Source organism: Chiloscyllium punctatum, chromosome 5, assembly GCF_047496795.1.
Source record: "Chiloscyllium punctatum isolate Juve2018m chromosome 5, sChiPun1.3, whole genome shotgun sequence".
NCBI classification, from domain to species: Eukaryota; Metazoa; Chordata; class Chondrichthyes; order Orectolobiformes; family Hemiscylliidae; genus Chiloscyllium; species Chiloscyllium punctatum.
In genome coordinates this window covers 15,596,513-15,612,763 of record NC_092743.1, presented here as the reverse complement: position 1 = coordinate 15,612,763, position 16,251 = coordinate 15,596,513, and the positions used below count along the sequence as shown (strand labels likewise).

The window sequence follows — 16,251 nt, the reverse complement described above, 5'->3', positions numbered from 1 at the left end:
TTTTCACGTATTATTTGTAGGTGAAAGTGTAAACTGGTCACTCTCTCCACCACTAATTGCAGTAGCTTTGTAGCACCAACAAGATGCACTACAGTAACTCACCAAGTATCCTCTGACAGCACCTTTCAAATCTGTAACCTTTACCATCTAGAAGGACAAGGGTAGCAGACAAATGGGAACACCATTTCCTGCAAGTTTCCCCACTCACTTGGAAACATATCGTCGTTCCAGGGTCAAAATCCTGACTCTCTTCTAACACATACCTGTGCAGTATCCCATTGATGATGAAAGACAATATTCATTATAAAGATTAAAGTTTGTTTTTAATTGATGCATGAACAGTCATTGCATTTACATTGAACATATAGGAAACTCAGTACGTGAACTGAATGACATGTACACATCAGCTCTACAGTAATATCTTTGAAACTATATATTGCAGCACAATGGGGGAATGGAGTAAAAGAATGGGAAGTTATGGCAATCCATTCCTTAAGTGTTCAGGCTAATTACCAGTAAGCCAAGACTGAAAGGCAACACGGATTAGCAATGAATTTATTGCAGTAAGCTGGATTGATCAGCTCCGTGGGTGACTGGTCACAAAGCTGCTTCAGGAAAAATTAAGACCACAATCAGATCACATGATCTTATTAAACGGCAAAGCAGGCTTGACGGACTGAATGGCCTACTCCTATCCCTGTTTCTTATGATCTTAAGATCTACTGCCATGGAGCAAGCCATTAGTTAAAAGAAGTTTCAGAAGAGAGCATGAATCAAGTACTTCACATAAGTGCAAAAACTGTCCTATGTAAGCTGGCAATGAAGTGTTCAATACAGGTCTGACATCAGTTTTGACAAATACTGTCGCTTTCATGAAAACAGAGGAGTCTGTGTCATATATCCATCGTCCAGTTTAAAAATAAATGTGCCTTTGCTTTTAAATGATAAAAAAGTGAGCTCACATTGCCCTTAACAATTGAAATGATCTTTCTTGCTCACCTGTAAACCCGTTGACACAAAGTGTAAGTTTAAAAAATGACTCCATCAAATAAGATCATTACCTTAGCAGACGTTCAAGATTAAATGAAGATCTTCTGTCGTATATATTCAATGTACATATACTGCACAGGTTAAATATTATACAAGTTATCAATTCTTCACCTGCTGCAAGTGGTTTTAAACATCCACTCCCAAAGTCAATGGGGTCCAAACCCTCCTGTTAATAAAATATATTACAATTATATACAAGTAACTTACATTATTTCATGTTGGATAAGACCCATTGACAAAGATAAGACTATACAAATGAACCCTGACTTTTATTAATACATGAAAGCTAGATATTTGTGAATTTTAGCATAGTCAGTCCATGTTCTGGTGTGTTTGTGGATCCATTTCTAGTTGTTTTGTTTGGAGATCCCTCTTCAAAGAAAGAAACAGCTTCAGGAAGAAAATAAAAAGGCACAGGTCTAAACCTCTTTGATAGTTCGTTCCTTGGGTGCTGCCAGTCGAAATTCTGACGCACTCTCCGAGGACATATAAAAGGACTGAGTTTTCCGTTTTAACCTGGCCCGCTTGTTCGCCAGCACCAGACTCCGCCGACTGGAACTTATGATTTCGGAAATGAATTTCTTACAGTCAACACAAACTTCCATCGTGCTCCAGTCCTCCATCAGCTCTTTGGGAAACTCTAGACTATCTGTCGATTTCTCTGAAGGTTTGGATACTGATGGAAATCTGTGAAAGATCAAAAGCCTTGTGTCAGAGAAGGATGTTGGCAGCTGCATTGTGTTTATGTGACGGGGGTTGTTCAGAGCTGAGACCTGTTGGTGGCTCTGAAGATAAGCTCAAAGTCGGTTTTATTGGTAGGAACATTTACCCTTAAATCTCACTTCTTATTTTTGATACTTGCGGATGATAAAAACCTCATTATTCTCCTCATTCTTCTGAAGGAAAATGAACAGCCCTGTACAACTATTGTACTCTATGCTACTTTCTCCTCATCCCCACCCCCCTATCATTTATCTCTCCACTCTGCAGGCACCCTGCCTCTATTCCTGATGAAGGGCTTTTGCCCGAAACATCGATTTTCCTGCTCCTCAGATGCTGCCTGACCTGCTGTGCCTTTCCAGCACCACTCTAATCTAGACTCTGGTTTCCAGCATCTGCAGTCCTTGTTTTCACTAACTTGACGTATGCCTGGTAAACAGTAAACTTCAGAACAAAGGTATTTCCATTCAATCGACCACTAATGCAAACAATCAATGCCATAGCAAGATTTATATCTGCTCCATTCCTCCTACTGTATGAATGATTGTGCCTGAGAACTACCATGAGGCACTCAGTTAATTTAAAAGATATGGTAGAAGCACTGGCTGTGACTCTTCAAAAGTTGAGGTAAGCCACATTTGGTCTTGGTGTCAGGAAACTGCAAACTTCTTGATGAATTGCAGAAAAAAATCTAACCTTTCCCCACTGATGCTTCAAGGCCAGTCCAGAGGAGGCTCCAACAGATGCAGCTAAATTGCAAGGTTTGTGAAGGTTTGTAGCTCAGGTTGAGGTTTAGGGTGTAGGTTTGCTCGCTGAGCTGTAGATTTGATATCCAGACGTTTCATTATCTGGCTTGGTAACATCATCAGTGGCGACCTCCAAGTGAAGTGAAGCTGTTGTCTCCTGCTTTCTATTTATATCTTTCCCCTGGATGGGGTTCCTGGGGTTTGTGGTGATGTCATTTCCTGTTCATTTTCTGAGGGGTTGATAGATGGCATCTAGATCAATGTGTTTGTTTATGGCGTTGTGGTTGGAGTGCCAGACCTCTAGGAATTCTCTGGCATGTCTTTGCTCAGCCTGTCCCAGGATAGATGTGTTGTCCCAGTTGAAATGGTGTTTTTTTTTCATCCGTGTGTAGGGCTACGAGGGAGAGAGGGTCGTGTCTTTTTGTGGCTAGCTGGTGTTCGTGTATCCTGGTGGCTAACTTTCTTCCTGTTTGTCCTATGTAGTGTTTGTGGCAGTCCTTGCATGGAATTTTGTAGATGACGTTGGTTTGTCCATGGGTTGTACTGGGTCTTTTAAGTTTGTTAGTTTTTGTTTGAGAGTGTTGGTGGGTTTGTGTGCTACTAGGATTCTGAGGGGTCTTAGTTGTCTGGCTGTCATTTCTGAAACTTCACGGATGCATGGTAAGGTGGTTAGGGTTTCTGGCTGTGTTTGGTCCGTGACAAGCAGAACCAACGTAGGACAAATAGGAAGAAAGTTAGCCACCAGGATACACGAACACCAGCTAGCCACAAAAAGACATGACCCTCTCTCCCTCGTAGCCCTACACGCAGATGAAAAAAACCACCATTTCGACTGGGACAACACATCTATCCTGGGACAGGCTAAGCAGAGATATGCCAAAGAATTCCTAGAGGCCTGGCACTCCAACCACAACGCCATAAACAAACACATTGATCGAGATGCCATCTATCAACGAACAGGAAATGACATCACCACAAACCCCAGGAACCCCATCCAGGAGAAAGATATAAATAGAAAGCAGGAGACAACAGCTTCGCTTCACTTGGAGGTCGCCACTGATGATGTTACCTAGCCAGGTAATGAAACATCTGGATATCAAACCTACAGCTCAGCGAGTAAACCTACACCCTAAATGCAGCTAAATGTATATTACACAGATGAGGCCAAAGTAAGGAACTAGCTGATTAATAAATGAACATTTGGTACCTGTTTTAACAGGGAGTGGGGGTTTGGGGAGTTGTGTAGATGAAAAGGAGATTCTATCAAGGGGAATTATGAGCAAAGCACAAAGAAATTCTGTAGACTGAAAAAGAGCTATAAAAAGTTACAAATGAAAAACCATGAAAAAGAGGGCTATTCAAACAAACATCAAACAGCTTTAGTAACATATTTGAAGGAGCAGTAAAGGAGACAGTGGAGTGACAGATGCAGGTGAGACTGCAATAAGGGACTAGCAGATCGAACATTTGGTCCCTGTTTTTACATAGGGACAAGGGGAGTTATGTGGATGGAAGAAGGAAATTATAAAGGGAACTATTCAACGAGAAAAACCATGAAGGTGAATGGGGGGGGGGGGTTGTGCAAGGTGTTACATTTTGCATCTGAGAAAGACAAATTTTCTTAACGATGCGACAGCCGGGACAAATCCACAAAGCTGGTATATAGGTGCAATAAAACCAAAAAGACCAATAAAATGTTGACTTGATTTTAAGACAACTGGTGAAGTGAGGAACTCTACTTCTTGAGATTGAGATTCTACTTCTATCATGTGTAAATGGTGATTCCTCAGCTCAGCGAAATTTCTCACTTGACCTCCATTGGATTCTTGGGTTCAGTTTTACTTATAGCAGGCAAGAAAGCAAAAGCAGGATCCTTTGGTGATTAGAATTATTTGTGGTGAGGTACAATTACCGCTAACACTGTCCAGTTTGGGGTAAATTTGGGGTAAATTCATCAGAAAAGCTGCAGAATTAGCACAAGTTACTTCCAGTGCATAAACAATCCCTTTCACTATCCCAACAGCCTTGAACAAAAATCATGCTAGGAGCCTCCCCCATCCCCAAACTTAATTAATTGCCAGGTCGCCAGATTGAACTGATCACCACCACCCCATCATCTAATTGTTTTTTTTTGCCAGTCTTCAAGGAGGTTCTAAAGGTTAAACTGCAATCTTTGAGTGCAATAGGAACACTTAAACTATCAGAACATGTAAAAAGCTTTTGATTGCAATTTTTGGTTTACTGAGAAAACCCTGGTTATGCGCTGGTGCAGTCCCATCATATCTCAGACTTCCGGAATCTGCAAACAGGGTCGGATAGAGTGGATGTGGGGAAGATATCCCACTTGTAAGAGAGATTAGGACCTGAGGGCTCAAAGTGAAGGCATGACACATTAGAATGGAGACAAGGAGGATTTCTTCAGCCAGAGGGTGGCGAACATATGGAACTCATTGCTGCAGAACGCTGTGGAGGCCAAGTCATTGAGTGTCTTTAAGACAGAGATAACTAGGCTCTAGATGATTAAGGGGATTAAGGGTTATGAGGAGAAGGCAGGAGAATGGGGTTGAGAAGCATATCAGACATGATTGAATGACAGAACAGACTCAATGGACTGAATGACCTAATTTTGCTCCTATATCTTATAGTCTTATGGTCCAATAGCCACAAATTCTGATTAAAAACTGAGTCGGAGCTGTAATGCTTTCCTTTTGTATCTAGGAACTGCTGTGGACCTTCGTACCTGACTAGACTCTTGTGTTGACCATCATGACGACGGCGACTGCCTGATGGCCTCTCAGATTTTGACAGCTTCCCCTCTTTTGGCAATGCTGAAGGTCCCAAGGAAAAAATTGGAAGATTGCTGTATGGTTTGGAGGGTAGTCGCATCTAAAACACAAACAAAAAATTAATTTCAATAAAAGAGATATTTTGATAGATAAAGATGTATACTTTCCAATAAAAAATATCTTGAACGCACCTTTTTACAACACTGTGAACACACTGGTCTGTGGAAAGATAATCGAGAATTAAAATTGGTTAAATCATCAAAGAGCTTGTTAATGCACTATTTAATCTGTTGTTGGATTTGGTCGGTCAGGCAAGCATCCGAGGAGCAGGAGAGTCGACGTTTCAAGCATAGAGAGCTTATGCTCAAAACATCGACTCTCCTGCTCCTCAGATGCTACCTAACTGTCTGTGCTTTTCCAACCCCACACTTTTTGACTCTGGTCTGCAGCATCTGCAGTCCTCACTTTCTCCTGTTGCATTTGGTACTTTGTATAATGATTAAGTTGTCTAATTTATGAGGTCTGTTATTGCAGTGATGTACATACAGTCTCCACAAATTAAAACAACCATGCTTAGAAAGGGCAGTCTCTTATGGCAATTAAAGAAAAACATCAATTTGAATTTAACCCAATTTCGAAGTTATCTGCATGAGATCTTATAATGGAACTTACTGAGACATACTTCTTGTCTTCTTTAAGAGGTTTATTAAGCAAGAAACATTGTACCTCATCTAAATCTTCTAATCTCAGGGAATACAATCCTAATTTGTTTAAAGAAGTGCCATACAGGATGCAAAAATATTAATTCTTCCTCTCTCCACAGATCCTCCCAGACTTGCCGAGTTTCTCCAGCACTTTGTTTTATTTCTGATTTCCCGCATTTGTAGTATTTTGCTTTTATCCTAGTTTGTGTAATACCTCTCCCATAATTTATCCCTTGGAGTCTAGGTAACATTCTGGTAAATCTACACTGCACTCCTCCAGGACCAACATATCCTTCCCTAGGGAGAGGCAAAGCGACTCTAGGTGTGATCAAACCAGGGTCTTGTTTCACTGAAATACCACTTCCACCACTTTAGGTTCTACTCTACTAGACAGAAAGGCCAGCATCTTACTAACCGTTTCCACTCTTTTCTATACCTGCCCATGATGTTTGCTTTGATTGAACGAGGAATACAATGGGACGACTGATCAAGAATAGAGCGAATTTAACTCTTTGAAAAATGTTTATTTCTCTCTAGGAAAGAGAAGACTCTCTGGAAGTCAAGATTACAAAAGGGTCCAAATAGTCAATAAAGATTTAAAGAATAGCCTTTTTGAACATTCACTCAGAGGGTTGACATGATGCCTCAGTGGTTAGACTGCTACCTCACAGCGCCAGGGACTCGGGTTCGATTCCAGCCTCGGGCGACTGTCTGTGTGAAGTTTGCACATTCTCCCTGTGTCTGTGTGGGTTTCCTCTGGGGGCTCCGGTTTCCTCCCACAGTCCAAAACGTGCAGCTTAGGTGGATTGACCATGCTAAATTGCCCATAGCATGCAGGCTAAGTGGATTATCAAGGGGAAATGCAGGGTTAACAGGGATAGGGGGTGTGATACTCTTCAGAGGGTTGGTTGGATTTGATGGGCTGAATGGCATGCTTCCACACGGTAGGAATTTTATGATGATTTTAGTTTTTCACCATTTAAAAAGTACTCCACCTTATTTGGTCCCGGATTGATGGTCTCAAGAGGCCATGTCAAAATCCATTTGCTACTGTTTTGCTGATCTTTTTAATTTGTTTCCTAACAGCTCTTTGTAACTGAAACAGAAGCTGAGTATCATTCCTTTACTGCAAAAATCCTGAAATTCCACACCTTGGATGTATGGACACTGCAGAGATTGCAGTGGTTCTTCTCCAAATTCTCAAGCCCCACTGGGGAACTGCCGCCATTATGGTGAGTACATCCCAAGAGCAGATAAAATAAGATGCTACTTTTGTTTGTTTCATTGGAAAATTTAGGGATATGTAGCTTTCTATTCTGCCATTAATTTTATTCATCCCAGGATGTGGACATCATTTATTGCCCTCCCCTGACTGTCCTTGAGGGAGCAGTGGTCAGCTGCCCTCTTTAATTGCTTGACATGTCCCCAGGACTGAATGACCTAGGTCATAAACATAATGGCAGCATAGACAGTGGTTGCATTAGATATAACTTTCCAAAATTCCTTAGATTCTGGAAGGCCCCAGAGAATTTGAAAAAAGCAAATGTGTCACCTTTATTCAAGAAAAGGAGAAAACAGGAAACTTTAGTCCAATTAACCTTCATAGAGAAGGTGCTGAAACCCGTTATTAAAAAGACTATACTTAGAAATACTCAGAAAAATCTCAAAGTGATCAGAGTCTTTTGAAAATGAAATCGTACTTCATCTAATAGAGCTTTTTGACAAAGTAATATTCACAGTGGATAGAGAGAAACTGGTGGATTTGATGCACTTGGGGTTTCCAAAGGCATTTGATAAGTACCTCATCAAAGATTGCAGTCAAGGATAAGAGTGCATGCTGTAGGGGGTAACATATTAGCATAGATGAAAGATTAGTTAGCTAACAGGAAGATACAGTGGGGATAAACACACCATTTTCAGGTGGTCAAGCTGTAACTAGTGCAGTGCCAGTAGTTCTCAAGTATTTACAAACTATATAATTGATTTGAATGATGAAACCAAAGGTTTAGTCAGTAGGTAGGTAGGAAAGTAGAGGATGTAGGAAGTTTGTGAAGGGATATATACACAATGTAACAATTCTGTGGCTCTGAGAATTTAAGTGAGTGGGCAAAAAATGTGGCAGATGGAATATGGGTAAATGTGAATTTGTCCATTTTAGCAGAAAGAACAGAAAAACAGTTTACGATTTAAATAGGGAGAAATTGCAGGTGGTACAGAGGAACTCAGGGGTTCAGGTACATTAATACATCATGTTAATGTGCAAGTAAAGCAAGTGATTAGGAAGACAACTAGAATGTGGTTGTTTATTTCGAGGGGAACAGAATATTGAAATAGGGAGTTGTACTGCAGCTGTTAAAGACTGGTGAGACCACACTGCTCCAGTACAATTTTGGACTTCATATTTGAAAAATGATATAATTGCATTAGAAGCAATTAGTTTTGGAAAGAAAGACTTCTCTTACAAAGAAAGGCTGAACAAAGGCCTACACGCATGGGGGTTTAGAAAAATGAGAGACCAGTTTATTGAAACATTTAAAGTGTTGAGGGAACTGGATAGTGTAAATACCAGAAGTTGTTGTAGTTCTCTTATCCGAGCTGGGAATTTGTGTTGCAAACGTTTCGTCCCCTGTCTAGGTGACATCCTCAGTGCTCGGGAGCCTCCTGTGAAGCGCTTCTGTGCTGTTTCCTCCGGCATTTATAGTGATTTGTCTCTGCCGCTTCCAGTTGTCAGTTCCAGCTGTCCGTTGCAGTGGCCGGTATATTGGGTCTAGGTCGATGTGCTTATTGATTGAATCTGTGGATGAGTGCCATGCCTCTAGGAATTCCCTGGCTGTTCTCTATTTGGCTTGTCCTATAATAGTAGTGTTGTCCCATTCAAACTCACGTTGCTTGTCATCAGCTGTGTGTGTGGCTACTTAGGATAGCTGGTCGTGTCGTTTCGTGGCTAGTTAGTGTTCATGGATACGGATTGTTAGCTGTCTTCCTTTTTTATCCTATGTAGTGTTTAGTGCAGTCCTTGCATGGGATTTTGTACACTACATTGGATTTGCTCATGCTGGGTATCGGGTCCTTCATCCTGGTGAGTTGTTGTCGGAGAGTGGCTGTTGGTTTGTGTGCTGTTATGAGTCGTAGTGGTTGCAGTAGTCTGGCTGTCAGTTCGGAAATGCTCTTGATGTATGGTAGTGTGGCTAGTCCTTTGGGTTGCGGCATGTCCTCATTCCATTGTCTTTCCCTTAGGCTTCTGTTGATGAAATTGTGGGGGTATCCGTTTTTGGCGAATACATTGTATAGGTGTTCTTTTTCCTCTACACCTCTACAATGTATTCGCCAAAAACGGATACCCCCGCAATTTCATCAACAGATACCTAAGGGAAAGACAACGGAACGAGGACATGCCACAACCCAAAGGACTAGCCACACTACCATACATCAAGAACATTTCTGAACTGACAGTCAGACTACTGCAACCACTAGGACTCAAAACAGCACACAAACCAACAGCCACTCTCCGACAACAACTCACCAGGATGAAGGACCCGATACCCAGCATGAGCAAAACCAATGTAGTGTACAAAATCCCATGCAAGGGCTGCACAGAACACTACATAGGACAAACAGGAAGACAGCTAACGGTCCGCATCCATGAACACCAACTAGCCACAAAACGACACGACCAGCTATCCTTAGTAGCCACACACGCAGATGACAAGCAACAGGAGTTCGACTGGGACAACACTACTGTTACAGGACAAGCCAAACAGAGAACAGCCAGGGAATTCTGAGAGGTATGGCACTCATCCACAGATTCTATCAACAAACACATTGACCTGGACCCAATATACTGGCCACTGCAGCGGACAGCTGGAACTGACAACTGGAAGCGGCAGAGACAAACCACTATAAATGCCGGAGGAAACATCACAGAAGCGCTTCACAGGATGCTCCCAAGCACTGAGGATGTCACCTAGACAGGGGACGAAACGTCTGTAACACAAATTCCCAGCTCGGAGAAGGGAACCACAACAACGAGCACCCGAGCTACAAACCTTCTCACAAACTTTAAATACCAGAAGTATTTTTCCTATGGGCAGGGGGGGAGGTGAGTAAAACGAAGGGAAAATGTTTAAGAATAAAAAAGGCAAAGATAAGGAAAATTATTGTCCTGGATGGCATCAAATTTTTTGATGTTGTTGGAGTTGCACTCATCCAGTCAAATGGAGAGTATTGTATAACTCTCCTGATCTGTGTTTTGTTGATGGTGGACAGGCTTTTGGGAGTCAGAAGGTTAATTATCCACTGCAGGATTCCTAGCCTCTGACCTGCTCTTGCAGCCACAGTGTTTACATGGCAAGTCTAGTTCAGTTTCTAGCTAACAGTAACCCCCCTCAGTGGTGGTAATGCCATTGAATATTAAGGGGCAATGGTTAGATTCTCTCTTGTTAGAGATAGTCCTTGCATGACACAAGTGTTATATCCACTTGTCAGGTTTCACTGCATCTTGGACATGAACTACTTCAGTATCTGAGGAGTCACAAACAAACGTTGTGCAATCATAGTAGTGATGTTGTTGGGCTAGGATGAATGACCTCTGGTGACCACAGCAATTTTGTTTTTTTCCCAGATATGATACCAAGCAGTTTAGAGATATCTCCCAATTCCAACTGTTTTCTGTTTTGCTGGGGCTCTTTGTTATGTTGTTAATAGAGTGAATTCTGAGGCCCCGATCTTCAAGGCGTGCTCCTAATTAGTTACATCCTGCACGCCACTAACCCTACTCTGCTTTCTGCTGTTTAGTTAAGTCCCTAACTGGCAGAATTATTTGCCTTCCATTTGGTGATGATCAACTTCAGTAAACTCGCAGTCTCTTCTGAGGGACACTATCAATTGCCTTCTGGAATGTTTTTATGGGTCACAACAAAAGAAATTCCCACATCAACTGCTTTAGTCATGTCTGCAAAAAAAAAATCAAACAGATTCAACAAGCATCACTCCCCTTCTCTCAATCCATTCTTTCTCTGTCTAACCAGCTAAAAATTTTAAAGATGTTCATTCACTCTATCCTTAATTAATGCCCCTTGTGATTTCCCGACAACAGATATTAGGCTAACTGCTGTCTGCCAATTACCAGGCTTTGTGCTATTTCTTGCATTCTTGTGTATTGCCACTTCCAAATTTAAGTGGTGCCTTACTTTATCAGCTCTTTTTTTGTAGCAAACATAGAAAATAGAAGCAAAAGTAGGCCATTTGGCCATTCGAGCCTGCTCTGCCGTTCACATGATCATACTTGATCACCTAACTCAATCCCTTGATCCTGCTTTTTCCCAAATCCTTTGATCCCTAAAAACTACATCTAACTCCTTCTTGAAAACCTTTGCCTCAATTGCTTTCTGTAGCAGAGAATTCAGAAGCTCACTATCCTCTGGGTGAAGAAATTTCTCCTCATCTTAATCCTAGATGATATACGCCATATCCTTTGACTGTGATTCTGTCCTGGACTCCTGAGTAACTGGGAGCATTCTTCTTATGTTTACTCTGTCTAATTGAGTTAGAATGTATAGGTTTCTATGAGATTTCCTGCTCATTCTTCCAAATTACAGTGAATATAGTCCTAAACGATCCAATTCCTCTTCATATATGAGTCACACCAACCCAGGATTCAGTCTGGTAAACCTTCACCACACTCCCTCTGTAGCCTGAACATTGTTCCTCAGATAGGGAGATCAAAACTGCACACAATTCTCCAGGTGTGGTCTCACCAAGGCCCTGTATAATTGCAGCAAAGTATCCTGTACTCAAATCCTCTCGCTATGAAGGCCATTTGCCTTCTTTACCCCCTGCTACACCTGCATTTTTACTTTCAGTGACTGGTGGAGAAGGACACCCAGATTTTGTTGGACCTCCCCTTTCTTAATCTATTGCCATTTAGATAATAATCTGCCTTCCTGGTTTTGCTATTAAAGTGGATAACTTCACATTTATCCACATTATACTTCATCTGCCACACATTTACCATCTTACTCAGTTTGTCCAAATCATCCTGAGGCATCTTTGCATCCATTCAAAGTTTACCCTCCCACCCAGCTTTGGGTCATCTGCAAACTTGGACATATTACACTTAGTTCCCTCATCTAAGTCATTAATATGATGAATACTTGGGTCCAAGCACTGCTCCCTGCGGTACCCCACTAGGCTGCTACTTAGATAATTATCCGTTTTTACCTACTCGTTGTTTCCTGCCTGCCAACCAGTTCTCTAGCAGAGAGAGTTCTGGACCCTGAGGAGTATAAACTGGTTTAGTATCATACTTTATTATTTCTGAAGAACTCCCACTAATACTATGCTGCTTTTCCTTAACCTGTTACAAGTTGGTTCCTGTCTCGAGTAAACATTTCACACATTCTTTCCCAATCCCACTGAAGAATGGGGGGAGGGGGCAGTAACTGAATGATAAGGAAAACAAGAAAGCTAGACAAATGAACATCAAAGAGGAGCATGGTGACAAACCTTTTACAAAATTGGCAAGTGTATGACCAGGTGAAGATCGAGAATCTCTTCGTTCGGCAGCAGAAACACAACTACAGAGAGACAGCAATAAGGATTAATACGACAACAGGTAATTCAAATAATCATAGCCGAAACCGCTGGAACCTCTACTAGGTACATTTATAGGTTTTGTAAAAATATAATTGTCATCGAGATATTTATTCACCCGTTGAGTAAACACTGGCCTGGAACTTCGATTATTCAACTTTTCAACATCTAAAGGGCTTCTCAACAAAACTGGAACCTGCAAGGCGGTAACCCCCAGAATCCTTCCAATATCACATGTTAGGTGGAAATACAGGAATAGTAGGACTGAGCACGTAATAGTTTGGCTGTAGGAATGATGGAGGTAAGAAGACTTCAGATTCCTGGGACTCTGCATCTAGCAAGTCCCAACACTTCATATGTTAACACATCTGATAAAGATGTGAATGAGAATGAGAAATGAAGCCTCTGAAATTCAAAAAAAGCCAAGAAAAAAAATCTCAACAGCCCTGGAGTTAAAAAAAATTACTCTTGCTTCCGAATTATAAGATACAGGGATGGTGCTGAGGACCAGTGAATTGCCAATGTAGCAGCTTTGCTCAATAAGGATAAATATAATGATTAGAGGCAAGGTCAGCTTCATCCTGGTGATGGGGAAGCTTTTAAAAAGGACACTCTGGGACAAAAGTATCAGTCACTTCGACAAGTAGGAAACCCAGCATGGATTTCTTATAAGTAAATCATGTTTATCAAATATGGTTGAGTTTTTTGATGAGTTAGCAGAGAGGGCTGACAAATTTGGTTTAGTACACATGAACTTCTGATCAGATGCCCAGATAACAGGCAATGTTAAAGCCCAGGGAATAATAAAGAAAGGTGCAGCATGGATAAGAGATTGGCTTCGTCTTTTGATCTGGAGGAATGCATATCGTGGGGCTTCCCAGGCATTGGTGCTGCAATCACTGATCCTGATGTGGAGCTGCTGGTGTTTGACTGAGGTGGGCAAAGTTAAAAATCACACAACATCAGGTTTATTAGGAAGTACAAGCATTTGGAGTGCTGCTCTTTTGTCAGGTAGCTAGTGAGGCAAGATCATAGCATTTATAGTAAAAGATCAAAGTGCCATACAACTGACGCGATGTATTGAACAAATCTAGATTGCTGTTAAGTCTTTCATCACTTATAATGGATTGCAGGTTTCAATTGACAAATGTGTAAACCCCAGAGCTTCTTTCAAGTCACAGTCCTGAGATAACTTAAAATTTTATCAGTATAAAAACATGACATCTCAGCTCAGACAATGCATTAAAGGTGTGGGGTTAGAGTCTGTCTGCATCTCAACCTTGAGTCGGACTGGTTCCATTTCCAAAGTAGGAATTTAGAAAATGCCACATTGACTGACTGCCAACAGATTGTGTGCTTTTTAAACAAAATAGAATGTATCTGCAAATACAATTCTGCAAATGCAAATTCACCCCATAGATTTATATATATGTGTGTGTGTGTGTGTACATGCTTGATAGAGTGTGAGCATGAGAGTGATGGAGTATATGCTGATGAGAGGGTGTGTGTGTGTGCTGTGAGTGTGACTGAGAGAGAGGGTGTGTATGAGACAGGTTCTGTGTGAGTGCAAGTGTGATCCTGTGTAAGTGTGTGTATATATGTATGTATGTGTGCTTGTGTGTGTTTGTGAGAATGTGTATTGTAGTGGGGTCACCTGTAGTGTGACATGAACCCAAGGTCCTGGTAGAGGCCAACCTCATGGGTACCGAACTTGGCTATAAGCCTCAGCTCGGCAACTCTGCATTGGTGCGTATCCCGAAGTCTGCCTTGGAGGACGCTTACTCAAAGATCAGAGGCTGTATGTCCCTGACTGCTGAAGTGTTCCCCAACTGGGAGGTAACATTCGTGTCTGGCAATTGTTGCGCAATGTCCATTCGTCCATTGTCATCGCATCTGCTCGGTTTCCACAATGTACCATGTCTCGGAGCATCCTTGCCTGCAACTTATGAGATAGACAACATTGGCCGAGTCACATGAGTACCTGCCATGTACATGTGTCAGAGTGTCCCCATGTTTAATGGTGGTATCCATATTGACACTCTGACACACCTTGCAGTGCTTGCCGTGACAGGGTTGTATGGTGTTGTGCTCGATGTTGTCCTGAAGGCTGGGCAATTTGCTGTGAAAAATGGTCTATTTAAGGTTTGGCAGTTGTTTTAAGGTGAAAAGTGGAAGATCTTGGTGAGGTGCTAATCCTCATTGATAATGTGTTGCAGGCTGCGAAGAACATGGCGCAGTTTCTCCACTCCCGACAAGTACAAGATAATGAAGGGTACTCTATCGGTCGTACGCTATGGATGTCTCCTGAGGAGGAGATTACAGTTTCTCACTGTGAAATGTTGGAACTGGCAATCGATGAGTTGAGCATCGTATCCTGTTCTTATGAAGGTGTCCTTCAGCACCTTCAGGTGTCCATCACGTTCCTCCTCATCTGAATAGATCCTGTGTACATGAAGGGCTTGTCCATAGGGGATGACTGTTCAAATATGTTTAGGGTGGCAACTTGTAGCCAGCATCATGAAGTAATCCGCGGGCTTGCGGTGGAGTGAGGTACTGAGGTGCCCATCCTTGATGAAGTTGCCTGTGTCCAAGAAGGAGACTGATTCTAAAGAGTTTCCCATGCTAAGTCTGAAGATGAAACTTGTTGATATCACTGAGTAGCTGTTTCAGTGACTCCTCGCTATGAGTCCAGAGGAAGAAAATGTCGTCAATATATCTGGTATATAGTGTTGGTCGGAGGTCCTGTGCAGAAATGAAGCCTTGTTCGAACTTATGCATGAAAATATTGGCATATTGGAGTGTAAATTTGAAAGAAGTATTGGGATTTATGTATAAATAAATCAAAACCTGCATCCCCATTCTAAGTGATTAAGACTTAACAGCAATCCAGGTTTGTTCAATTCATTGCATCGGTTATATGACACTTTGATTTTTTACTGTACATTCTGTGGCCTATGATCCTGCCCCACTAGCTACCTGACGAAGGAGTAGTGCTCCGAAAGCTTGTACTTCTAAATAAACCTGCTGGACTATAACCTGGTGTTGATGATTTTAACTTTCTCAATCCTGTTCATGATCTAGATTTGAGTGCACAGGCACAACTTTCCAAATTGGCAAAGATGACTCAAAACCTGGAAGTGTTGCAAAGTGTGAGAAGGATAGTGTTAGATTCCACTGGCAGGTGGAATGGACAGAAAAGTGACAGATGAAATTTAGTGCTAAAAAGTTTGGGAAAAGAAACAACATGAAACAAAGAATGCAATTCTAAGGCAGGTACAGGAGCTCAGGGATCTGAGTATATGTATTGAAGGTGGCAGGGTACATCAAGGTGGTGGTTAATAAGCCAGAAGGATGTTGGGCTTTATTAACAGGCACATATAGTACAAACGCAAGGAGGTTATGGTGCACTGATATGAATGCTATTTAGACCTCAGCAGGAGCGCTGTGTCCCATTTGCTTACCACACCTCAGGAAGAATGTGAAAAGATTAGACAGGTCCACATTTATGACAATGCTTCAGGATCAGGGTCATCAGTTACATAGATGGATTGTATAAAGCTGTGGCTGTTCTCCTTGCAGAATACGGAGGGAAGATTTGATTTAAAGATTTGATCTTGGCTGACTCCCATCTTCTCAAGAGCAACTAGGGAATGG

General features: G+C 41.8%; 1 protein-coding gene across 2 annotated transcripts in view; it reads right to left on the bottom strand.

Annotated features, from left to right (window-relative positions):
* Window positions 1–321: 321 nt before the first annotated feature.
* LOC140476902 (protein spire homolog 1-like) overlaps window positions 322–16,251 on the bottom strand; it is a 202,643-nt gene continuing 186,713 nt past the window's right edge. For both annotated transcript variants that reach the window (XM_072569814.1, XM_072569815.1), the window contains 4 exons: window positions 12,511–12,581; window positions 5,494–5,521; window positions 5,257–5,402; window positions 322–1,737 (listed from right to left, as the gene is read on the bottom strand). In XM_072569814.1, the coding sequence (XP_072425915.1) occupies window positions 1,470–1,737; window positions 5,257–5,402; window positions 5,494–5,521; window positions 12,511–12,581 (513 nt within the window). In that variant the 3' untranslated portion in view covers window positions 322–1,469. The remainder of the gene's footprint in view (window positions 1,738–5,256; window positions 5,403–5,493; window positions 5,522–12,510; window positions 12,582–16,251) is intronic.